The 22,167-nt window shown below is 44.3% G+C and overlaps 2 protein-coding genes and 1 long non-coding RNA gene across 3 annotated transcripts; 1 reads left to right on the top strand and 2 right to left on the bottom strand.

Moving 5' to 3' along the window:
* The first annotated feature begins 11,208 nt into the window (after positions 1 to 11,208).
* LOC135392518 (uncharacterized) lies at positions 11,209 to 12,817 on the top strand. The gene is made up of 6 exons (XM_064623228.1): positions 11,209 to 11,356; positions 11,434 to 11,602; positions 11,886 to 11,966; positions 12,025 to 12,054; positions 12,123 to 12,173; positions 12,592 to 12,817. The coding sequence occupies exons 1-6, from the start codon at positions 11,209 to 11,211 to the stop codon at positions 12,815 to 12,817; spliced, it is 705 nt and encodes a 234-aa protein (XP_064479298.1).
* A 1,268-nt stretch (positions 12,818 to 14,085) lies between these two features.
* LOC135392513 (uncharacterized) lies at positions 14,086 to 16,773 on the bottom strand. Its single transcript, XM_064623221.1, has 3 exons — positions 16,658 to 16,773; positions 15,795 to 16,086; positions 14,086 to 14,751 (listed from the first exon to the last, which is right to left on the bottom strand). Exons 1-3 carry the CDS (start codon positions 16,771 to 16,773, stop codon positions 14,086 to 14,088), a joined length of 1,074 nt encoding a protein of 357 aa, XP_064479291.1.
* Positions 16,774 to 21,115: 4,342 nt separating this feature from the next.
* On the bottom strand, positions 21,116 to 21,589 carry LOC135374386 (uncharacterized). The gene is made up of 3 exons (XR_010416875.1): positions 21,501 to 21,589; positions 21,280 to 21,334; positions 21,116 to 21,194 (listed from the first exon to the last, which is right to left on the bottom strand). It is a non-coding gene; the product is annotated as an uncharacterized LOC135374386 (long non-coding RNA).
* Between the last annotated feature and the right edge of the window lie 578 nt (positions 21,590 to 22,167).

Raw genomic sequence — 22,167 nt, 5'->3', positions numbered from 1 at the left:
AAAAAAAGGACTATTTTCGAACCCTACACTTTACATGAATGGTGAGAACATTGCTGTCCGAGAAGAACACAAATTTCTGGGAGTGGTATTTGATAGAAAGCTTACGTTTTTGCCGCACATCAAGCAACTAAAAGCAAAATGCATAAAGTCTTTAAGTCTCATGAAAGTTATCGCTCACAAGTCTTGGGGAGCAGACAGAACAACCCTCCACAAAATATATGCATCAGTAATTCGGTCGAAGATGGACTATGGTTGTATTGTTTACAGTTCTGCTCGTACATCAGTCCTCAGGTTAATTGACCCAGTACACCATCAGGGCCTCCGGTTAGCACTTGGAGCTCTCCGCACCTCACCAGTGGAAAGTTTGTACGTCGAGTCTAATGAGTGGTCTCTGGACAGACGACGGTCTTACCTTACTATTCTTTATAGTCTTAAAGTCAAAAGCCATTGTCAGAATCCCGCCATGCTTTGTGTCCAAGGCACACGGCTTCAGCGACTATTTGTAAACAGACCATCAGTGGTACGGCCTTTTAGCATGCGAGCCTTGCAGTATCAAGAGTTTTATAACTTTTTCTATCAGGACTCCTGGATCCTAGAACAGGGTGACGAATGTGCTCCTTGGCAATCACAGCCACAGTTCAACTACTCCTTAACTAAGTACAATAAAAAGGATACGTCGCCTCTAGCCCTTCAGCAAGAGTTCTTCGAAGTAAAACATTCCTTTGGTGACCACACTGAAATATACACCGATGGGTCACGGACTGCTGACAGCGTTTCCTGCGCCATGGTATCTTCAGCGGTGATGCGGTCACACCGTTTAAATCCAGCAGCATCCATTTTTACTGCTGAAGTATATGCACTCATCTTGGCGCTTAATTTCATATTGCAAACGCATGTTAAATCTGGAGTAATTTACACAGACTCTCTTAGCTCTCTGCATGCTCTGAGTAGTCTGCAGCGGGCTAAGAACCTTTTAGTCCATAGAGCACGTTCTTTGGCCAGTAGGATAATAAACAGAGGTTACAACTTAACATTTTGCTGGGTGCCCAGTCACGTTGGTATCCCAGGAAATGAACTTGCAGACCGAGCCGCAGCAACAGCTCTTTCATCAGAAATTAGCCCATTCGACATCCCTTTCCATGACTTCAGACGTACATTAAAGAAGGCCATTAACGCAAAATGGCAGCAGTTTTGGGATGAACAAGCTCTGAACAAGCTTCATCTCATAAAACCACATGTAGGGCATAAAGTACATACAATTCAACAACGTCTCCAGGAGGTGCTGAGACACAGGCTCAGAATTGGGCACACATATTTATCGCACGGCCACCTACTTCGAGGAGAGGAGCCACCGTGGTGCACCAATTGTAACGAGCAACTCTCCATCCTTCACATTCTCATCACATGCCCACAACACGAACCTTATCGCCAGCGCTACTTCACTGAATGCTACAAGCATTTTACACCTCTTCACCCAGCACTCTTGTTGGGTGATGAGCCTGTCATTTCGTTTGATAATGTCGAGAACTTTTTTAGGGACATAGGCCTGCTTGGGAGCCTATAACTTTTTAGTTACTTTCTGCAAGAAAACTTTACAGACACTTCTTTTAATTACATCAGTATATTTTTAGGTTGAATTTCATTCACTTTATTCTTATAACTTAATTCATCTGTGTTCATAACCAGGGTTGGCGCATTATGACCTTTGTAGTCGCTGCGCCAGAAAAATCCTAATCATCATCATCATCATCAAGCCTCGTAGGCAGACACAGCTGTTGAGGCCTTCTTCCCCTGCGACTTCGTAAGTCCAAATGCAGGATGCCAACAGTTGCCTCGAAGGCAGACACAGCTGTTGAGGCCCTCTTCCCGTGCGACTTCGTAAGTCCAAATGCAGGATGCCAACAGTTGCCTCGTAGGCAGACGCAGCTGTTGAGGCCCTCTTCCCCTGCGACTTCGTAAGTCCAAATGCAGGATGCCAACAGTTGCCTCGTAGGCAGACACAGCTGTTGAGGCCCTCTTCCCCTGCGACTTCGTAAGTCCAAATGCAGGATGCCAACAGTTGCCTCGAAGGCAGACACAGCTGTTGAGGCCCTCTTCCCGTGCGACTTCGTAAGTCCAAATGCAGGATGCCAACAGTTGCCTCGTAGGCAGACGCAGCTGTTGAGGCCCTCTTCCCGTGCGACTTCGTAAGTCCAAATGCAGGATGCCAACAGTTGCCTCGTAGGCAGACGCAGCTGTTGAGGCCTTCTTCCCCTGCGACTTCGTAAGTCCAAATGCAGGATGCCAACAGTTGCCTCGTAGGCAGACACAGCTGTTGAGGCCTTCTTCCCCTGCGACTTCGTAAGTCCAAATGCAGGATGCCAACAGTTGCCTCGTAGGCAGACGCAGCTGTTGAGGCCTTCTTCCCCTGCGACTTCGTAAGTCCAAATGCAGGATGCCAACAGTTGCCTCGTAGGCAGACGCAGCTGTTGAGGCCTTCTTCCCCTGCGACTTCGTAAGTCCAAATGCAGGATGCCAACAGTTGCCTCGTAGGCAGACACAGCTGTAGGCAGCCAAAGACATAATGTAAAATACTTGTCCAGCTTACATAAGAATATAAAACAAAACAGCCGGCATCGTCAGTACAAACGGCTAAACAAGGGAGCACGTCAACCATTTATCCAGGTGGGCTATGTACACTTCCGCTGTATGTGGTATGTAAGCCGGAGCAGTGAAGTATATTACATTATGTCTCCTGCGATCCTTTCCTTCTAGCCTCTCTCCTTAAGATATCTATGAGTGGGATAGACAATGAGCTCACCCAACAGAATTATGTATATGGCAGAATGATGTACATGGAATTATGTATATATGTATAGTGCAATATGGTATATGGTGCACTGTCCTCAAGTGCTACAGGAGTCTATATGGGAGGCATCATATAGGCTTGATTATGTCTGGTTGCGAAGACGCCACGATATGTGGGATGTTTGTTTTGTTTTTTTATTTTTGAATATGGTTCTGATTCAGTTCAATCTAGGTTTTGTAAAAAAAAAAGAAAAACAAAGAAGAGAACTCGTATGAACGCATCCATATGTGAGGGTGCAAATGAAATAAATTAACAAGTGACGACAGTTGACGAAAACTGAGCGAGCGTCAGTAGAGGCACCCAAATCCGTATCGCTTCCATATCATCACTGCCTTGCAACATATGGGCTAATTAAATTCGTATATCGGCTGGGTGGTGCTGGTGACCTATCTATTTTGCCCAATAGGAACAAAGAAGTAACAAAGAATAGGAACACTGCTGTCGACCTGTCTACTTCTACCCTGTCCTTGTCTTCTTGCTGCTATTCTTCATCATGAACCTATTTATTTTGGCAGGAAAAGTCACAGATGAAGCCTTACTTTTTTGGTGTCTTCTCACACGCTCAAACTGGATGTTTCGATTTCCCTTTCAGGTGCACTTTTGATTTCGGTAATGTGCTAACTTATGGAAATATATTGTAAGAGTCCATTCAGAGCCCCCCCCTCCCCCCCCAAAAAAAACGAAAAGAAAACAATCATATTCTCTCAGACTACATTGCTAGACGATCTATTTGATAAGCATCGAGAGCAAAGCCAGAAACGACGAACGCTCCAGCGTTCAGATGTCGACGGTCTCACATTACATACAACCTGCGAATGCTTACACATGCAGCGACTCAGGTTCAGGATAAAAGTGAATGAACAGCATAGGTGGTAGACGTGCGTACAACGGGTTTCAAGTTGCCTGCTTCACTGCTGTTGAGAACCACCCTACCACCATCATTTGCCACTCAACCAGATGTACGGGCCGATTCTCTTCCACTTGAATCGAATGGCTCTCAAATAGCGACGTAAACTAATTTACATCGCTTTCAAGGGTGGCCGCCATCTGTCGGTAAATGCTGACCTGTTTCGCATGAGAAAAAATAAAAATGAAAACTGTGCACTGCGGCAGTATAAGTTGGTGCGTAAACTCCACCTTGAAAAAGAAAAACAAAAAAGGCGTCCTTATCTCCAATTTTGCCTAATCTTGTGCAAATTTTTCCTTACATCATTACCGCACCAAGCCATTCAATTACTCTCTCCCATGGGGGAATATGTTCTTTCCTGGGGTACCATTATTTGTGGAATGTTTGGCGGCCTGTTTACGGCTCCTTTAATGCTGATAAACGAAGGAAGGAAAAGGTTAGCCATGATGTAGGCTTTCTATTCCCAAAACCAAACACAAACAAACAGAAAGGAAGCACCAGATAGACAGAAAATTATAAACAAATACAGAAACAGATATAGTAAGAATAATGGAGTCTCAGACGTGATTGAGGAACATCCCTAGCAACCTCCGATTGTGTTCTTGTATGTCACAGTGTACTTTTGTTTTTCTGGATTCACATTTACGAAGCACATGATGATATACCGCAAGAGTCTGAACAGTACTAACTATACTGCTACTTTTTGTGCCACAGAGAATTGGAAATCTACTGTTTGCGCGTTAAGGACATAATTCAGATGTCTTGTTTTTTCCTCCTTCTTTTTTTCCAACATTGTCCTGCGGGGTACGCAAACACAACGTGTTGTCGCTTTGAACTGGAACCAAAAAATATACAGGGTGCGTCACGTAACAGGCATGTACAAAATTCTGCGCAAGAGTATTTAAAATAAGATACTAAATACTCCGCGTACAAAGTATTTAAAATAGAGTACAAAATACTCAAAACTGAAAGTAATTTGAGTAGAATACTAAATACTCCTAGAAGTATTTAATATTATATTTAAAGCACTCTATTATAGAGCAGTAAGTGAAACGCGTATTCTGAACGTGGCCGTACAACTGACAGGAATGAACTTTCTTAAATTCGCAATTTATTTTTCTTTCGGAAAAGTCGGTTAACATATCTATTCTTGATGGCGCCTACTTAAAGGTGGGACGTATCAGTGCAGCCGTTAATTTACTTTCACAATTAATCTTCACATCATTTAACCGAGGCCAGCGCTGTCCCACAAAGTAAAACTGAAAGACGTTGCGGTGGTAAGGTAAATGAGAGTACATCGTATGTCTGGGTTCATGATATCCAACTGATCATCTGCTCAAAAAGCAGTTTTTTCTCGGGATGCTCGTCTATGTGTAACGTTTGGTATAGTTTGTGGAATTTGTGGACCTTTTCCTGGTAATGTACGGCGAGTTTGCATCACGAACGGTCATCCCAATTCATCTGCATTAGATCTCATGAAAACTCAAACTTAATCCGCATTTTGAGAACATACAACTTTTATCTGCGAACCAACATTTTAAAACACGTGAAACTTCCAAATGGTAGCGTTCGGGAATGAGGAATCATCATTGTGTAGCATAAAATCGGTGGTTCAGTCAAAGTGCGCAGTGTGCCAGGCAAAAATCTGGAGTGAGACCACTTCAAAGTGGTTTATTGGACAGGTCCCACTTTGAATGTGGGACCATTTAGTGACTGGGACCAGTCGAAAGTGGAACCAGTTTCACCTGAAGCGCAACTAGTGGAATTGATCCATTGGTCCCCTCTGCAAGTGGTCCGGGATCCGGCCACTTGGCAGCTGGGACCACTGAATGCATAATCGAAAATAAAACGTGGAAATGCACATACTGCTCAAGTAAATATACTGTTTATTCTGCCCAAAGCATACACTAAGCAGAAAGAAATAATCAATGCATCTCTATATATACGTACTACGTAGTACGTAAGTCTGATCACTCACTGTGTAAAGTGTGCCTAAAAGTGTGTGTAGACAAAGCATATTCCTGACTGCGCGATGCACTCGCGGACCACAGGGAGCTTTACGTTTTGTTGGCCACCTCACATCTTCTATTTTCTAAGAGAAAATAACACATGACACACCTGTTTTCCATGCAGGTCGCGTCATATACCCCCTTCCTCTTCACGATACGTTCGGAATCTGTTTCTCTTTGAGTTCCTTCTAAGTTTCTAAAATGAAACGTCTAATTAATAGTAAGCAAAACATCAGGGTCATCACTCATACCTTCGAACATCAAGCACCACCACGTGCAGTCCGGTTGGCGTCCGTTTCTTGCGAAAGCTCTACCGGGAAATCGACAATGTGTTGCGCAGGGACCACTGTCATCGCATTGTCTTAGAAAGCGCACTAAAAGACACGCAAATACTGCACAGAAGTTACGTTGCTACGGCAACCGAAGACAAAACGAACTCACCGCAACGCGTCCAACTCCCAACTGTCACCTGTCACTCTCGCCTCTCTGCTCTCGCGTCTCGCTGTTTGAATTTGTAGCTGCCGTTGTGCCTTCATGGTTCTGCATTGCATCAGCCTCTGCATGGTAAGCTTGGATGTCCTAAAAGTGCGCTTGCCTGCTCCGTATAAGACACGGCCACGTGATATGCAATCGGCATGGTGTCGGGGAATGAACGGGGTGAAATCCTACGATTTAGCTTTTTTTTACATCTGCCACGTAATCACGAATCGGGTGACTATCAGGGATTTTTCGGGGAACGACCTCACAATTTTTCCCTCTCGCATTTCTCCTTTCTCTTTGTACTAGGATACTATCGGCATAGACTCGGGTTCCTGCATTCGATACCGGCCTTTGCACAACCAGTAGCCCCGTTGCCTTCCCAACCTTTTCCCGGTCTTCTGTGCTGCTTGGGGCCTGACGTCAGTTGAGAAAGGTTGACAGTAAAAGGGAAGAGGAGAAAGCGGCCACAAAACTCGCACAACGCTCGAAAATTGTGATTTTCCGCATATTTTTGCTGGAGCACAGAAAAGGCGCTGTGGTTTCGATTCTAGCGGACTGGACTCCGCAGGGTTGTGCTCTACGAGGTTGCAATTGCGCGGTCCACCTATTTTCACAAATCATAAAGATTAATTATGAAAGCTAATTAACCGCTGCACTAATTATTGATACACCACCACCTTTGAGTATGCCCCATCGGGAATATATATATATTCAACAACTCATAGAGCAACGGTCGGTGAAAGCGAGCAACCTCACCGTGGAATGCTCGAGAGGAATCTCTTGCGACCATTCTGATGTTGCTACATTTAAAATGGTTCTTCAGCACAAGCATGCAACTGTTTCGATGTTGCCAACAACACCATATCAGTATTATGTGAGAACTGATAAAATGACTCACGACCGCCACGCCCTTTTGAAAGAAGCTCAGGCAGCACAATGTACTGAAAGTCGAGTGCAATAGGGGTGGACTGGTAGGTGGGAGGCCTTGAACAGACTCGTGAAACTAAATAACATTGATAAGACACATACCGCTCACCCCCATTGCACTCAACTTTCAGTACATTGTGCTGCCTGGGAGGCCGTGCCTTATGCGTATTTGGAATTCAAAACATGGAACATTGGCCTCGAAACCTAGTACATACTTACTATGGCGATTTCGCCTACGTTGAATTTGCAAAACTGATAGAGCGCGTTCCCAGGCCGGCACACGATATTAGTGGTATTGAACAGACAACTATTTGTCGTATTTTAGACAAAAAAGCAGCTTTGGCACCTGTATGTCGAGACAGATGTATCTCTACACACTTTGCCATGACACAAATATATGAAGCAACAAATGTACTCTCTACTTTATTATGGTTATTAGTCAACACTGCCAAGAATGTGGGAACAGTCTTGTACCACCTACACTCTTCAAAATGACCTTCACACACAACACATTGTAGGTCAACGAGAGTCCAGAATGATGTCCTCTCCTTCCCCATTGGCTGAAAACATTTTTCTACGACTTTGCATAAGGGGAAGTTAGTACAAGAAACGCACACGTTCCTTTTTTGGGCAAATCAGTATTCAGAGCGTTACCATACTGTGGTGGGCCTGCAGTGCATTACGCGGTACAGCACACACTGTAAAGAATTTCACCGTAGAACATGTCCCCTGCTCTAATAACAGTCTTCTCCAGTTTTTCAAACTGCCATTTTTCATAGTGGTTTACGGTATGACACAGTGTTTCTAAAACTTTACTGTAGTTTACCGGTTGTAGCAGAAAAAGATACAATTGTTTCCAAATCACAGGACGCAAGCCATAAATGCTTTACGGCAACAGTACATGCTGCTTTCTAGCAGTTGTTCGTGTTTGGACATGGTATGGTGCATGCAGGGTAAATTCCATGGTTAGAATATCCAAACGTGAACAACTGTTAAATTACATTATGTAGAATGCTGTATAGTATTTATGTCCCGTGTCATGTGACCAAAAACAATTTGTGCTTTTGCTCATGCTGCACAGCACAGGCGAAATGAGCTGCATGTGAGGATAACAATATGAAACCCGAGGCGCGGAGGAAAAGGCATGACTTTACGACAGTGCCGGATTTAAGGGGGGGAGGCAGACGGGGCGCATGCCCCGGGGCCCCCACCAAAACGGTGCCCCACCACTTCAATTGTCACTGCTTCTTCTGCAAACGATACGGCTTTGGGTTCGCGCCTAAATCACATATGCAGCAATAGCATTCATGCACTTATAAAATACTACCCCAGTTGAAAGATATTTGTACAGTTCACTGCCATAATTCAGTTGTTCGTGTTCTTAGGCACCTTGAGGCTTGTGCTGTGTGCGTCTGTTGTGTGTTTCGGCCTCAGAGCAGTTATATTTCTATCGTGTACGCTTCGTGCCTAACCAGGGGCATAATGCTGAGGACACGTTCAAAGCTTTAATGAGTTTGCTCGACGCACAGGGCATAAACATCAAGGAAGAAAGGGCAGTCCTACGACAATGCTGCGTCCATGAGTGGAAAGTACAAAAGTCATCAAGCACGAGCTTAATAAACATATCCCCCCCCCCTCATCAAGCACGAGCACGACACAAAAATCTTCTGGCTACGTGCGTACCTTGCTCAGAGCACTCTCTGAATCTGATGGCAAAATTAGCTGTCGAGTGCTAACCCGCTGCTGTTGCCTTTTTAGATTTCCTCGAGCAAGTATACGAGTTCTTTGCAGCATCCATGCATAGACACAAGGTGATGAGCGAGCTCACCACAACGGTGTCCGGCGACTGCTCAGCAAAGCAGCCCGTTCCATGAAGTACCGAAAACAGTCACCAGCACACGGTGGCCCTGTATAACGGATGCTGTGAGAGCCGTCAAGGGGTACTGTCTTTCTTAAAACGCTCCAAGTGCGATCGAGATGAAATGCCTGAAGTGCGCTTTAAAGCTGGCGGTGTCATTGACCTGAAACGGGAATTTATGTGCCGTTTTGGGACGATATTTTAGACAGAGTGGACAAGACCAGCAAAACTTTACACAGTTACACTTAATCGCTTGTCACTGTTATGCAAAGGGACGTTCTTAAAGAGCTTGATTTTACAGAGCTCATTAGTGACTTTTCAATAAGGAAGTTAACGAAGGTTCCAATTTGCACTAGCAGCGTAATGTAGTCTTGAATAGCTTTAAAGATATTGTAGATCTTAGAAGATGTAAACTGCAAAAGCTAATGTGAAGTACTCTTTCTAGAAACTGCGTTGTAATAAACGAACCAACTACTGTCCATTGAACTTTTTCATATACGTATATATCGCACAGAATATTTTCACCGAGGTCAGGCATCTCTATGACCATAATTTATCCCTATGAAGCACCATGAAAAGTACTGACCAGACAGAAGAGCCCCACAATGTACACTGCCACGGGTCCCCACCACTGTAAATCCGGCACTGCTTTACGACCTCTGTGTCAATTGTTTCATGTTGTAATTGCGTACCAGCTCGCCTGTACCTGAGAATAAGTTTGATGCATTGTACATGCACCTTAGGCATGCAGTGTGTGGTGTGTTGTGATAGTAATGCCACTGCCAATTGAAAAATAATGCTCCAGGTGGATTGTTTCGGTACAATCTTGAACTAAGCATACCAAGGGGTAGGGCATCTGCGTGACAGGTTTACCTGGAAATAAGAATGTAAATGTTAGCTGAAGTCATTGAACAATTAACATTATCAATATACTGCTGCAGATCATATCAACAATAGCACAAAAGATGCTCTGATATGTTCTGCAGGAATGTCTCTGTACTCACAATATTAGTACAGCAGCTACAGAAAGGCATAAAACGAATTTTTGTATACATGATACCACTTGAATGCAACACAAGCTTCTGTTACATTGCCAGAACACAACAGCGGATAGATTTACCTTACGTAAACCTGAGAAAAAGAATGTACTGTTACACATGCACACATGACCCTGTTTGAATGTAATCCTGAAACGTCCCGAAAAACGTCATTTATGGCCGAAACACATCAACTGGAAGATTTCGATTTACTTTACTCAAAACTGAGAAAAGGTATGTGCTGTTGCACACATGAAACTGCTTGAATGTAACCCTTGAGGGCTCTAGAAGAACACCATATATGTGACCGAAATACAACAGCTGAGCCAACATTTAAATTTATACCTTACTCAAAATACACAAGATGTGCTGCCGTGCATATGATACGATGATACTGCTGAAATGTACTCTGAAAGCGCTGGAGTAAGTACACGAACACCTCATGCATGGTTGCTCTAAGCTAGCGAGCAACAGCAAGGGTGTACGAATAAAAGAAGTCCAGCACAAGTGATGTAATGCACTTGATTCATCAGAAAATGAAATGTCTCAGTACCAGGTGTCACAATTCCGTCAACAAAAACAGATGAACTTTGAAGGGGCGTCTGGTTGGCACTGGTGACAGCCTTCAGCTTGAAACCCAGAAGGTGATAGTTGAGACGTGGAGTGCAAGCTTTTCGGTGGTGCCAGAATGCCTGCGAAATCATTTAACAAATAAGGTAATTCCAAATCTGTACTGAGAATGCACCCGCTGGGGCCTAATCTCTAAAAGATGAAGCAGTAACTGTCAGATAGCGTATTTTTCTTTTCTATGTGATGGCATTTGCACCGCATGACTGACTTGTCTAATGGCCAGTTCTCACTTGGCGACGCCCGACGCGACGTCGTGAACGGACGGCGGAAGTAGACGCGCATTTCCGGCGTTGGGAGACGACAGACGTCGAACCAAAAAACATTGCCATGCCGATCTCCTTTCACGACGTCGGCGAGAGCTGCCGAGAGCGATATACTGGCGACCAATGAGGTGACACAGGTAGGCCACGCCTCCTGATTTTTCGTCTGCTTGTTTCAGCGCGGTTTTTCATTCAGTATACCACCTCGTTACGGAACCTCTAGGTGACAAACTGCGTTGTTTATAAATTATAATGGCTGACTTTGCCGTCTCTGACGAAGATTTTGTTGAAACGGTGCGCTGCTATCCGTTCCTGTATGACAGGACCCACAGTCAATACAAGAACGTATATAAAAAGGATGAGACATGGAAGACGGTAGGAAGCATCTGCGGCATTACGGGTGAGTAACGGGAAGTATGAACATGTACAGAGGTGCTGTAGTCAGGAACGCGCAGCTGAGATAAAATGTTCCTGCAGGAGACGAAGCTTTGAAAAGATGGAGGACCATTCGCGACCGCTTCCAAAGGCTACACAAAAAGTACGAGGCACAACATCGAAGTGGTGCGCCCGGCAACATTAGAAAACCGACGTGGCCACTTTTCGACACCATGCGCTCCGTTTTGGGGACAAGGCAGCCTTCCTCAACGTGAGCAGCAGCTGATGGCCAATTTGTACTCGAGGGAGAGGGTGAACCAAGTTTAATTGGCACAGCAGAGGTAGTTGCAAAACAGACTTCAAAACAATGGCGTCACAGTCGCCTCACATTTACCGTAAATGCTTGCAAGCACAGCAACATAAGTAAGGAAACTTGCGAACTTGGAAAATGTTGACAAGAGTCCACCTTGAAAGATCTTTGTTATTGCACTGTTTTGCTTCTTCTTTCAATGCAACTATAACGGCATTTGATTCTACATATGCTGTACTCACAGAGTGGTGACCAACATCCCATCTGAAGTTCAGCCTAGGTCACCAATTTTCAGCCAGGGAGAGTCCACCCTAACAGAGGAAGAGTGAGTCCCACAAGTTGCTTTACTTTAGGAATCTCCATGGCCAATTTTCTACTTTCAGTGATCTCAGTGACATCGGAGAAGACACAGAGTGAGTGACACACGCACATACTTTCTTCTTTTCAGAACTTTATTTCATTATGTTGTCTTTTCTTTCAGTGTACAGCATGATGCTACGCTAGATTGCACTGAACCTGAAGCATCAACATCGTAAGTTAACCTTTGTACAAGTCTAGTGGTGACTAACAGTACTGTTCCACTGTAGGTATGAGCACGCATATGCTAAATCAAGACAAGAGTAAGTGGCTGACAATACTGAAACTAGAAATTATAGTAAACTGTCGCAAGAATAAAGTACAGGAAGTCTGTTATCAAAACTCCCTGCAAAAATAGCTTCTAGGAACGGTTGAAGTACGTGAAGTATGCTATAATGAAAGCAATGGTGAACAAGCATTGCTGACTAGCATGATGAGCTTCGACAAATATTCATCCATTTGTCATTGTGCCAATTTCAGCATTCAAGTACGTCCAAGAAACGTGCAACACCGGCAAGCACAGCAAAATAAGTACAGAGCTTTCATCAATAGTATGTTGCAAAATCAAAATGTGCATGCAAATATTTTATCAGAAAAAGAAGACTACCCGAGGAAGATACTACACTCACGGCGGCTGTTAGAGATACAATAGAATCGCTCAGGTCAATCCACAGCACAGATGACAGCCCTGAGATGCTCTTTGGGCTTTTTATCGGAAAACGCATAAAGAATCTGCCAGAAGACGCAAAATTACAGGCGTACAGTGCAATTCAAGAAACCTTGGCTCGTGTTGAAATTGATGCCAGGGATCTCATGTGAATTTAATTTAATCTAATTTACAGCTAAATTTTAATTTTTGCATCAATCAAGATGATATGCCAAGTTAATTATCCATAAGTTAATATACATAGTATATGTAATTAAATCGGTGGTTTACCACACTAGAGATAAATAAAGTGAAATGGACATTTGTCACAGCATTGTATCACCAAAAAGGGCAGTATGCACAACATAGATGCACAACATAGACGCACACTTACACATATAATTATGACAACCACCAAGATTCACGGCAAGGTAACTCACATCTAAGGCATATACTTGAACAAACAAAAAGAAATGACATTTTTCATACAGAATCACTCCGACCTGAGAGTATGACATAAAACAGTAAGCACAGCTAGAACAGATTGCAAATGCAAACAATGCTGACGTTGTGTTGTTAACAGCCTGAAACCTGACTACCATTATACATGGAAGACATATGAAAAGCACTTGAAGCAATGAAACAACCATGACAATCAATGCAATTACTCCTCCGCATAATTTCAAGGGCTTCTATTAACCACTCGGCCTTTCTGTTCCACACATGCTGGTTGTATTATAATGTCTAAAAATACATTGTAATGGGTCATGCTTCATGCACTGAAATTCTTCATTATTGAAGCTTTTGGAGCTGACACAGGCACATGGAGACTGCGAAAAAGCCACAGAGATCAAATATCAATCACACTCTATGATGAAAGAAGGAAGTCACTGAAAAGATTAGCCAGCTGTAGGACTCGAACCCACATTTTCTGTACTACCGGTCCAGGGCTCTTACAAATTGAGCTAAGCTAACACACCTCCCCAGCGACATGCAAGAGTGTGTCATGTGAAGGGTTTTGTATGTATTTGTCCTTGCTATGTGTTCCAGCCTCAGAACATCAATCGCAATCACACTCTATGCACAGACTATTCTGCTTAAACACTCGAGTCATAGAAAGAAGGGTGCTAAGAGGTCATGCTGTACTACATTACCCGGCCTGTTTAAAAGCTAAATTGCTGAAGGAATAGTGAAATGGAAGCCACTGTCACACAACTATCCCACCCCATTAACCGGGAAGGCCTGAGACGTTCCCTCTGAATAGTATGTAGAATGTCCTCTTAGCACCCTTCTTTCCATAACGATTTGTATTTAAGAGGAATGATGTATGCAAAAAGTATGGTTGATCGTTGTGCTGTCACTCTGCTCCAGTTGTCCATGTGTCTGTGTCAGCTCTAGAAATACTAAGCGTAAACAAGCAGAAGCAAGGTATTTCAGCACCTCACAGCCACCTCCCTTCCCGAATAACTTTTGCTTGCCAGGGCACTGTCGCAACTGTGGTTAAGTACCCTGCCAGGGATTCCCTCACTGCCGCTGCACTTCTTGGATGCATGTGTGGGCCAGCCTGACTGATGTCTTGCATGGAATAGCCTTCTTCCCTCCTCCATGCACCCTCAACCACACTGCCATGTCCATCCTCAGTGTCAACATATGAATGAGGGCAGTAAGTGCTGCTAGAGTGGTGCATCAAAAAGTTGTGGAGACACACAATAGCTTTGATGTAGTTGTCCACATTGCTGGATGATGCTTTGAATGGCCGCCTCAAGATTCGCCACCTGCTAGCCATGATTCCAAACGTGTTCTCAATAACACCACGTGCACGACCTAGTCTGTAGTTAAAAACTTTGTGCTCGCAGGTGGACAATCTTTGTCTTGGGAAGGGACGCATGAGGTATGGCTTTAATGGAAAGGCCTCATCTGCAACGAAGTAGTATGGCAGCTGACCAAGTCCAGGAACATCGGAGGGTGCTGGCAGGTTGAAATGGCCATTTTCCAACCCATTCCCGAAGACACTTCGAGCGAAGATGCCACCATCACTGTTAGCGCCACTGTTGCCGATGTCAACAACCAGGAACCTGTAGTATGCATCACATACTCCCATGAGCACCTGTAGGAGAAATGAATGACACCTGAGTTTACTGCAGAACTGTATCTGTCTCTATGTAATAAAAGGCCTAAAGATGTACCTGTATACAGGATGTCTCATTTTTTAAGCTTTACATAATATTTCTAAAAAGGCTGTGAAAGCAGCACAGATGCAGTCTTTGAAAGTGCACTATAGGGCTTAGTGGACAGATCTTTTGCTATGCAAATGAGTAGAAACAAAAACTGAGCATAAGAAAAGTGCATCTATTGGTGGCTTACGTGGGCTATGAAGCTATCTATCTTGCCAACATCTCAGTGTCCCACCCCAATCAATTTTATCACTCCAAAACACGTCGTTAACAGACGTAGAATGTGCATTGTTCTTCTCATGTGAAGTTCTGGTTTCGACTCATTTACACAACAAAATTTGGGGATGGATATTTCAAAGCATGTGCTCTTTCCAGATTATTTTTCGAAGTGGATGACTCTGAATCATGACTGGCTACGATTCTGCTATCTCACAATCTGCCAAAACAGCTAAGTTAATTAGTGAATTTTAACTAATCACCTGAAAGTCCCAGGGCCCCATAACCCATCTGCAAAGACAAGCATCTACACTGCTTTCATAGCCTTTTTAAAAAAATGCATAAACCTTGAAAACACCACGTAAATTGAAAAATAGCCGAAACAGCACTATTGAAAAATAGCTGAAGCTCTGTAGCTGCACATTGAGCATATGTCTGTAATTTGTAGTTGTGTAGCGCCGACCCAAGATCGTGCCACTTCCCTGCGCCAGGCTGAAGAGCTCGAAGAAGAGCGAAATAGCTGTCCTCGGCTGGGAGTGCAAGATCAAATTACAAACATATATATATATATATTTAATTTATTTATTTACATACAGTATATTTATATGCATATAGCATGCTGTACAACAGTACTCTTCATTGGATATGATGGTATGATTAATAAAGATGGTAAGGGCAACACTATTTATTATTTATGGCAATGGATTATGTATGTCATTGGTGGTTTATTACAGGTATATATGAGCATTCCCCTGCTTACCTTGCTGAATGTGTGCTTGTAGTTGTAATATTCTGAACCTGAGTTGGGGGGACACTCAATAACCACATGCTTGCCGTCAAGGGCTCCAACGCAATGTGGCAAATTCCATCTGGTTTCAAATCCTTCTGCGACTTCCTGCCACTCCTGCGATGTAGATGGGAAGTGCAGGTAGCGCCCTACTAGATTGTTCCATATGGCCGCACAGGTCTCAGCCACTATGTTTGTTGCGGTTGATCTGCCAATCCGGAAACCATAGGAGATGCTTTGGAGTGAGTCACCACTTCCTAGGAACCTGCACATCACAGCATGTATGCATAAGTGGGCCAACGCACTAAGTTAACATTCTTTGCTCACACTCATTTCAGACACATCGCAGCAACACAAAGACCTGTAGGCAACAGCCAAATTCTATTTCTTTTCCAACAAAGCTGCTAGTTAGTGCACTGTCCTCCCAAGCGCTGAAGCTGACCTCATCACCTTGGGAGGGTTATTGCACGTAAGAAGGTATTCCAAATAATATGCTCATAACTGCACTTTTTGCTCATAGGAATAGTGGAACCATGCACTGGGCAATTTGGTCCGTGTCCGATAGAGAGAATACAGCAGAAAGATCTGTCCGCAGGAGAAAAGCAGACAACACACTGTTCGTGTTCACACTACTACTTCAATAGTGAACACACAGCAGCAGCAGTGAGACATTCGCACAGAGCAAGGATGTCAAACTGACCCGAGTCCTTTGCACTGTTTCGGGGAAGTTGCACAGGCTAAACATAGCTAGTTCAAGCGACTATCGAGGCTTGGATTCATGAAGAGTACCAACAACCCTATGCACGTGAAGCATTTACGTACATAGATACACTCACCTCAACGTAATTGCAAGCCGTTCGTTTGGTGGAATCGCATTTCGAAACTTTGTGTCGCATTTCCTGATGCTGTCCTGCACCAAACCGAGCAGCGTGTCGAATACAGACGGTGACATCCGAAGAAAGCTGAAAAAACACATTCTACCTGGTGACTGGTCGTCCTCCGCAGATTCAAATGCACTACATTACCGTGTATATGAATATAAGCCAGAGGGCTATGGTAATTGCACGCAAACCGTATACTTACTTCCTGTGGTACCCTTCGTCCCGTGAACGCAGTGGGGGCAGGAGAGTTGCACATTGTCCCTCGACATCCCTTGAACGAAATATCTCCCGTACCCAGAAACGCCTTCTCTGCTTCTTCTTTGCTGTTCGTTTCCTTGACGCTTTCAGAAACAACAACAAGGTCAAAAGCAGAAGATGGTGACCTGCGCAAGCTTCGAGATGACAGGAACGCGCCACTACAGGCGCCATGGCTAAACGAGGGCGGAGCGGGAAAAACCAAATTTCACGAGCTCACGTCGACGACGATCATCCACGAGACGGAATGACGGACGCCACTGTAGTGGGAACATGAAAATCATGCGCCTTGACGGGGCGGCGGAAATGCCCGTCTACTTCCGCCGTCCGTTCACGACGCCGCGTCGGGCGTCGCCAAGTGAGAACTGGCCATCACATTACGCGACTTACCTTTATCTGCTGCCTAGTCCTGCCTCTGCAATCTCCTGCTGCAGATAAGGTTGGCACAGCATCCCGGACGAGGTATCTTCGGCTTCGTGTGAAACAAGTTGCGCATTGCTTCCGTAATATTCGTATGAGCGAAATGAACATATCAAATCGCTGCTTTCGAAGGTGGCTCCCAGTCGGAGTTGTAAGCGATTGTTGGAGTCAATAGCTTTTTCTTTCGCCTTTCGGAAAGTTGTGGTTTGAAACATTGGAACTGCATGCTGAAGTGTTCTTGCAGACGGGCGCAAAACGCTCACGCATTCTCGGCACGCAGCACAGAACACGAAACACACCAAGAAGTCTGTATTGGCCTAGCAAATGCTTCGCTGTCGAAGGAAACGAAACTCACGTTCCTCGTGGGTTTAGTGAAGTCCAGAAATATACTGGCTCCCAAATAGCGAACTGTTTATCACTTCCCAAATGTCAATCTGCGCAGCAGACGGCTCGGCAGAAGAAACCGGCCGGCTTGGCGGAAGAAACACTGGCTTGGCGGAAGAAACCAAGCCAAATGTCATGCCAAGCCGGAGCACGGGCAGACTACGAATGTGTCGTCGACACAGGGTCTGCGGGCCACAAGACGGAATGTCAGTGAAACTAAAAATTCACTTTTTCGAAAAACCGCAAGGAGTATGGAATAACTATTTTGCACACATAATCAGTGTTTCCTTATGAACACATCGTGTGAGTACCATTCCATTCTGTAACACTCGAAAATCGGCGTAGCTGAGCTTTAACTCAAAGCACAACTCCTTGCATGAGGCTCAATCGTCCGTGGACGTGTTCGGAATAGTCATGACGGCATACATGATTTCCCAGGCCCTTCATGTCCAGGGAGATCGTCATTTCCTCTTATAGTTCTTGTGGACAGCTGCGAAGGAGACGGCAGGGCTCCTTTTGTGCAATGGAACGTCCTACTTTCAAAAGTTCTCCTGTAGAATGTGGGGAGAGGCTTGCCCTCCATATCGATGCCGTGCATAATAACGAGACAAAAATACATGGGGTACATATGGTTTGTAGCTTGTTGAACCGTCCATTGCCCGAAAAGAGTGTTTCAATTTTAACAAGAGGAAAATACACTGAAAAAGTTTGGTCCTCACAAAATTCGTCCATAGTTTGAGTTGTCCATAATAACGGGGTCCATATTAACGAGGCACGACTGTACATACCAAGTGCCTTGTTCTGGCACACTGGTAGAAATTTTACAGTAGGCTGGTGAGTGCATATGAGCAACCCTATGTCGACTGTGAGGAAACTCTCTCCATTACTTTGCTATGCTAGTTACTCTGCTAGTTTCTAACACTGCGACATTTAGTGGCCACTTACTTTGTTACCATGGTTTTCGAGCTATAAGGACGAGAAAACTTTATCTTCTTCCTTCTGCCTACACAAGATCAGTTTTAGAACAGCGCCCTTCATTTTCCCATGTTTTATGGCAGTGCACAAGTAATTGTTTTCGCGCTTAAGTAGTTGGCACCGAAGTTTGTTTGCTGTTATAGCCCGTGTGGCATCCATTATTGTCGGACAGTAGCTGTGCGAGCTTGTGGCAGTACTGCGGTTAGCTCATATAATTTTTCATGTTACTGTCCATGTTATTCACTGCTTTCAGGTGCACATATCTCTCGCGGTGGCGTGTTCATTTATTTTTGATTTTTGTTCTCGTCAAAAGTCCCCATGCTGTCATCTGCAAAAGTATTCAGTATTGCTCCACTAAAAAGGCTCTGCCGAAGGTTATGAAGTCAAGACAGTTCACAATTGTATTGTGGAATGTGATGCATCAAATAGAATAATGATTGCACCCCTATTGTATCAGTAGTACAATTATTCATGTTTGGTAAAATGAACGAGCTTTCAAGCTTAAACAGGGAAAACGTGTGTTGGAGGAAGCGTGTGATATTGCTTTCAGAATAATACTCCAAAACTATCAAAAGATGTGACGGAGTAACAGGTTATTTTGCAATATAATCACCAATTATTTCTAAAAAAACAAACAAGAACTATTCAGCAGTTCCAAGCACCAGAACCAAATTAAAATGCATCTTATTAAGTGCCAACGGAGTCTGTGACTGATGACCGAGACTTGCCAATCAAAGGCACACACTGCATTCTGAGTCTCGCCAATTTCTGCCGGCACATGTGTCAAGGAAGTAGAAATAAAAGTATAACTTCTAACACATCCAGTGGTCTACAAATTAGTCCATAGGGTGTGATCACTTAGGTGTTATGCATTAAGCATGGAGTACCACTTCCTTCCTAACTAGGTAGTAGTTAGCTGACACGATGGTAGCCAGAAAATATTTTGGGAGTGCAGTTTCTATGGGGACTTTACATGGGAGATGATGATTCCCCCTCGTTTTCCTCCCCCAAATGCACTACCAAGGGTATGATTTCGGGGGTCTGAACCCCCTAAACCACCTCCTGGATGACAGTTTCCAGGCGCATGCCACAGCAACAAAAACATGTCTACGAAGATTGAAGAAGGATAAGTGGATCATATGGGAAATATGTAAGACGTCAGGTAAGAGGAAAATGACTGCAGAAGGAAATGCTTGAATAGTTATTTGTGTCACGCATTTGTACATGTGTTTTTATTTGACACTGCTTTTGTCGACTTAAAAGTAAAAAAGACCTCTGCCTGACACCGTTGTATCTTTTATAGATCGAAGTTTTTGCAAATGCTCGTCAAGCGACAATATCCTTTCAAGCGTCTGCAAAAGACGCAAGAATAACAGAACACTTAAATTCTCTCAGCAAATGTACGGAACACAGCTGAAGTGTGGTTGTACTACCTGCGGTAATAACGGTGGACACAAAGCGATAAGTGCAATTAAGAAAACTCAATGAATTTAAGGCTTCTATTTCGTGCGTCTTGAGCGGCCGTTGAGTTTATTTACACTTGGCTGCAGCCAAGCAATAATGAATTCTTCCATCGTACTTGTGCAATGGCTTGTCACACACGCTAGACAACACGGAACGCCGCAGGGAACGAGGGCTGACCACTAAACTTCCACAACTGCAACACTGTACCACGAGATCACATTGTTCACCTGCCGCTTTCTTTGCTCCTTGCACCTTCTCTTCGCAATACTTCAGTTCCCATTGCAGTGGAGTAAACACGTACTGGCCGCCATGGTGGCCAGTACGTGTTTACCCACTGCGATGGTGGCCGCGATGGGGCGATGGCGTTCGTTTGTGGCTGCCGCAGGTCTTTCGTGCGTCTTGCGATGTTCGTTTGAAATTTGGTGGTGGTGGTGGTGGTGGTGGTGATAGGGTTTGAAATTTAATTTTCAGGCTGCCGCAAGGCCAACCAATAGGCATCGCCATCCATTCTTCTATGCGTATACTATAGCCTACGTTACGGAATTACGCAGCCGCGGGCACACCAGCGTAGGCCTTCTTTGGAATCTTCTTCTTTCTTTCTTCTTCTTCTCTTCTCTCTCTCTTGTTCTTCTTCTTTGGAAGGCCTTCATCGACATCAGAACATAGTATTTCAACTTCAAAACCGCGATGTGCTCCGAAGTTGAATTCCCGTTATGGGCTCTGAAGCCGGTGATGGGTTATGAAATTCAAATCGGTGATGGGTTCTGAAGTTGAAGTTGAATGATGGGCTATGATGTGAGGGATTCTGAAGTTGAAGTTCAATGATGGGTTATGATGTGATGGCTTCTGAAGTTAATATTGAGTGAGGGGCTTGTGGTGTCATAGTTTATGATGGTGATGTGATGTGATGGGCTTTGCGTAAATGCGACCATGATGTGACGTTGAATTTCTTAGGAAAATGCCGACCTATGTTCCCGCGTCGGTCCCTTCAACCCTGCAACGGAGAACACGATTTGAAGATAAATGTAGTACGAAAAAAAAGAAAAACACCATTCAGCGGGGTAGAATGTTGCACTCACTTGTGCCCTCAAGTTATCGCCGTATGTCATTTGGCACAGCAGCAATCACGGGGGCCTGCGAGTTTCGAACGAAAAATGAAAACCTGCTTCTGCCCACACAAAAGCCGAAGCAAACGAAAGTTTTGAAACATTTTTTTTTCAAAGCACAGTCTCAGAGCAAGCAATGAAGCAGTGCGTGCGTGCATACATGACAAAACTCAAGTAACGAGCTAACGAACTACCTGTGTCTTCAACCTCGCTGAACGCTGAAGTGCACGTTTATGAGTTTTTCTATACGGAAACGAGAAGCAAGTAACATCAGCTAGCTCGCCACTCTCCTCCCACAGATCCAAAAGGGTTCCACGCTCACACGTTAACGGCATTCATTTTTGAAAGACTCTTCTGATGGCACATGCCATCCAACCTGCAATATTTATTGTTTCACTGTAACAAACAGTTGCTGCCTAACCCTAAACACCCAAAGGAGGCTGCATCGTTTCCCTTGATCCCTATGACAAATAATAGGAATGGTGACCGTGTATTGAGTAAGGAGTGAAAAAGATCCAGGTACATACCGACGCCTTTCCTCATAAGCATGTTGCAGCCTGGAAATCAGCGGGGGCTTCCTTTGGTCCCTGCGAGAAAGAATATGAATGGTGACCGTGTAATGAATAAAGAGTAGCAAAAGGTTCAGGTACGTACCGGTGCCTTTCAACATAAGCACGTTGCGGTCTGGAAATGTGAAACGCGTATAACGACGCCATGCAAACCACGCTGGCTCAACAAGATCAGTGAACACGGACGCAAGCAAGCGGCTACTGGAACACTGCCAACAAAATCCTTCCGTTGGCGAGAAGTTCATGAGGTACACACTTTTTTCTTTCTTTTTCGTGGTCGAGAGGAGGTTCA

Source organism: Ornithodoros turicata, chromosome 1, assembly GCF_037126465.1.
Source record: "Ornithodoros turicata isolate Travis chromosome 1, ASM3712646v1, whole genome shotgun sequence".
NCBI classification, from domain to species: Eukaryota; Metazoa; Arthropoda; class Arachnida; order Ixodida; family Argasidae; genus Ornithodoros; species Ornithodoros turicata.
Note: the sequence above shows the minus strand (reverse complement) of the source record. Positions and strands in the feature narration are given on the sequence as shown.

Bases quoted from the DNA above. Each gene is read 5' to 3' on its own strand.
- LOC135392518 (XM_064623228.1), top strand. From the start codon at position 11,209: ATGGCTGACTTTGCCGTCTCTGACGAAGATTTTGTTGAAACGGTGCGC. The intron at 11,357-11,433 runs GTGAGTAACGGG...ATGTTCCTGCAG, and splicing joins AAGCATCTGCGGCATTACGG to GAGACGAAGCTTTGAAAAGA. The intron at 12,174-12,591 runs GTAAGTTAACCT...ATATTTTATCAG, and splicing joins GAACCTGAAGCATCAACATC to AAAAAGAAGACTACCCGAGG.
- LOC135392513 (XM_064623221.1), bottom strand. From the start codon at position 16,773: ATGTCACCGTCTGTATTCGACACGCTGCTCGGTTTGGTGCAGGACAGC. The intron at 16,087-16,657 runs GTGAGTGTATCT...TGTGATGTGCAG, and splicing joins CGGCTTGCAATTACGTTGAG to GTTCCTAGGAAGTGGTGACT. The intron at 14,752-15,794 runs GTAAGCAGGGGA...TTTCTCCTACAG, and splicing joins ACAAGCACACATTCAGCAAG to GTGCTCATGGGAGTATGTGA.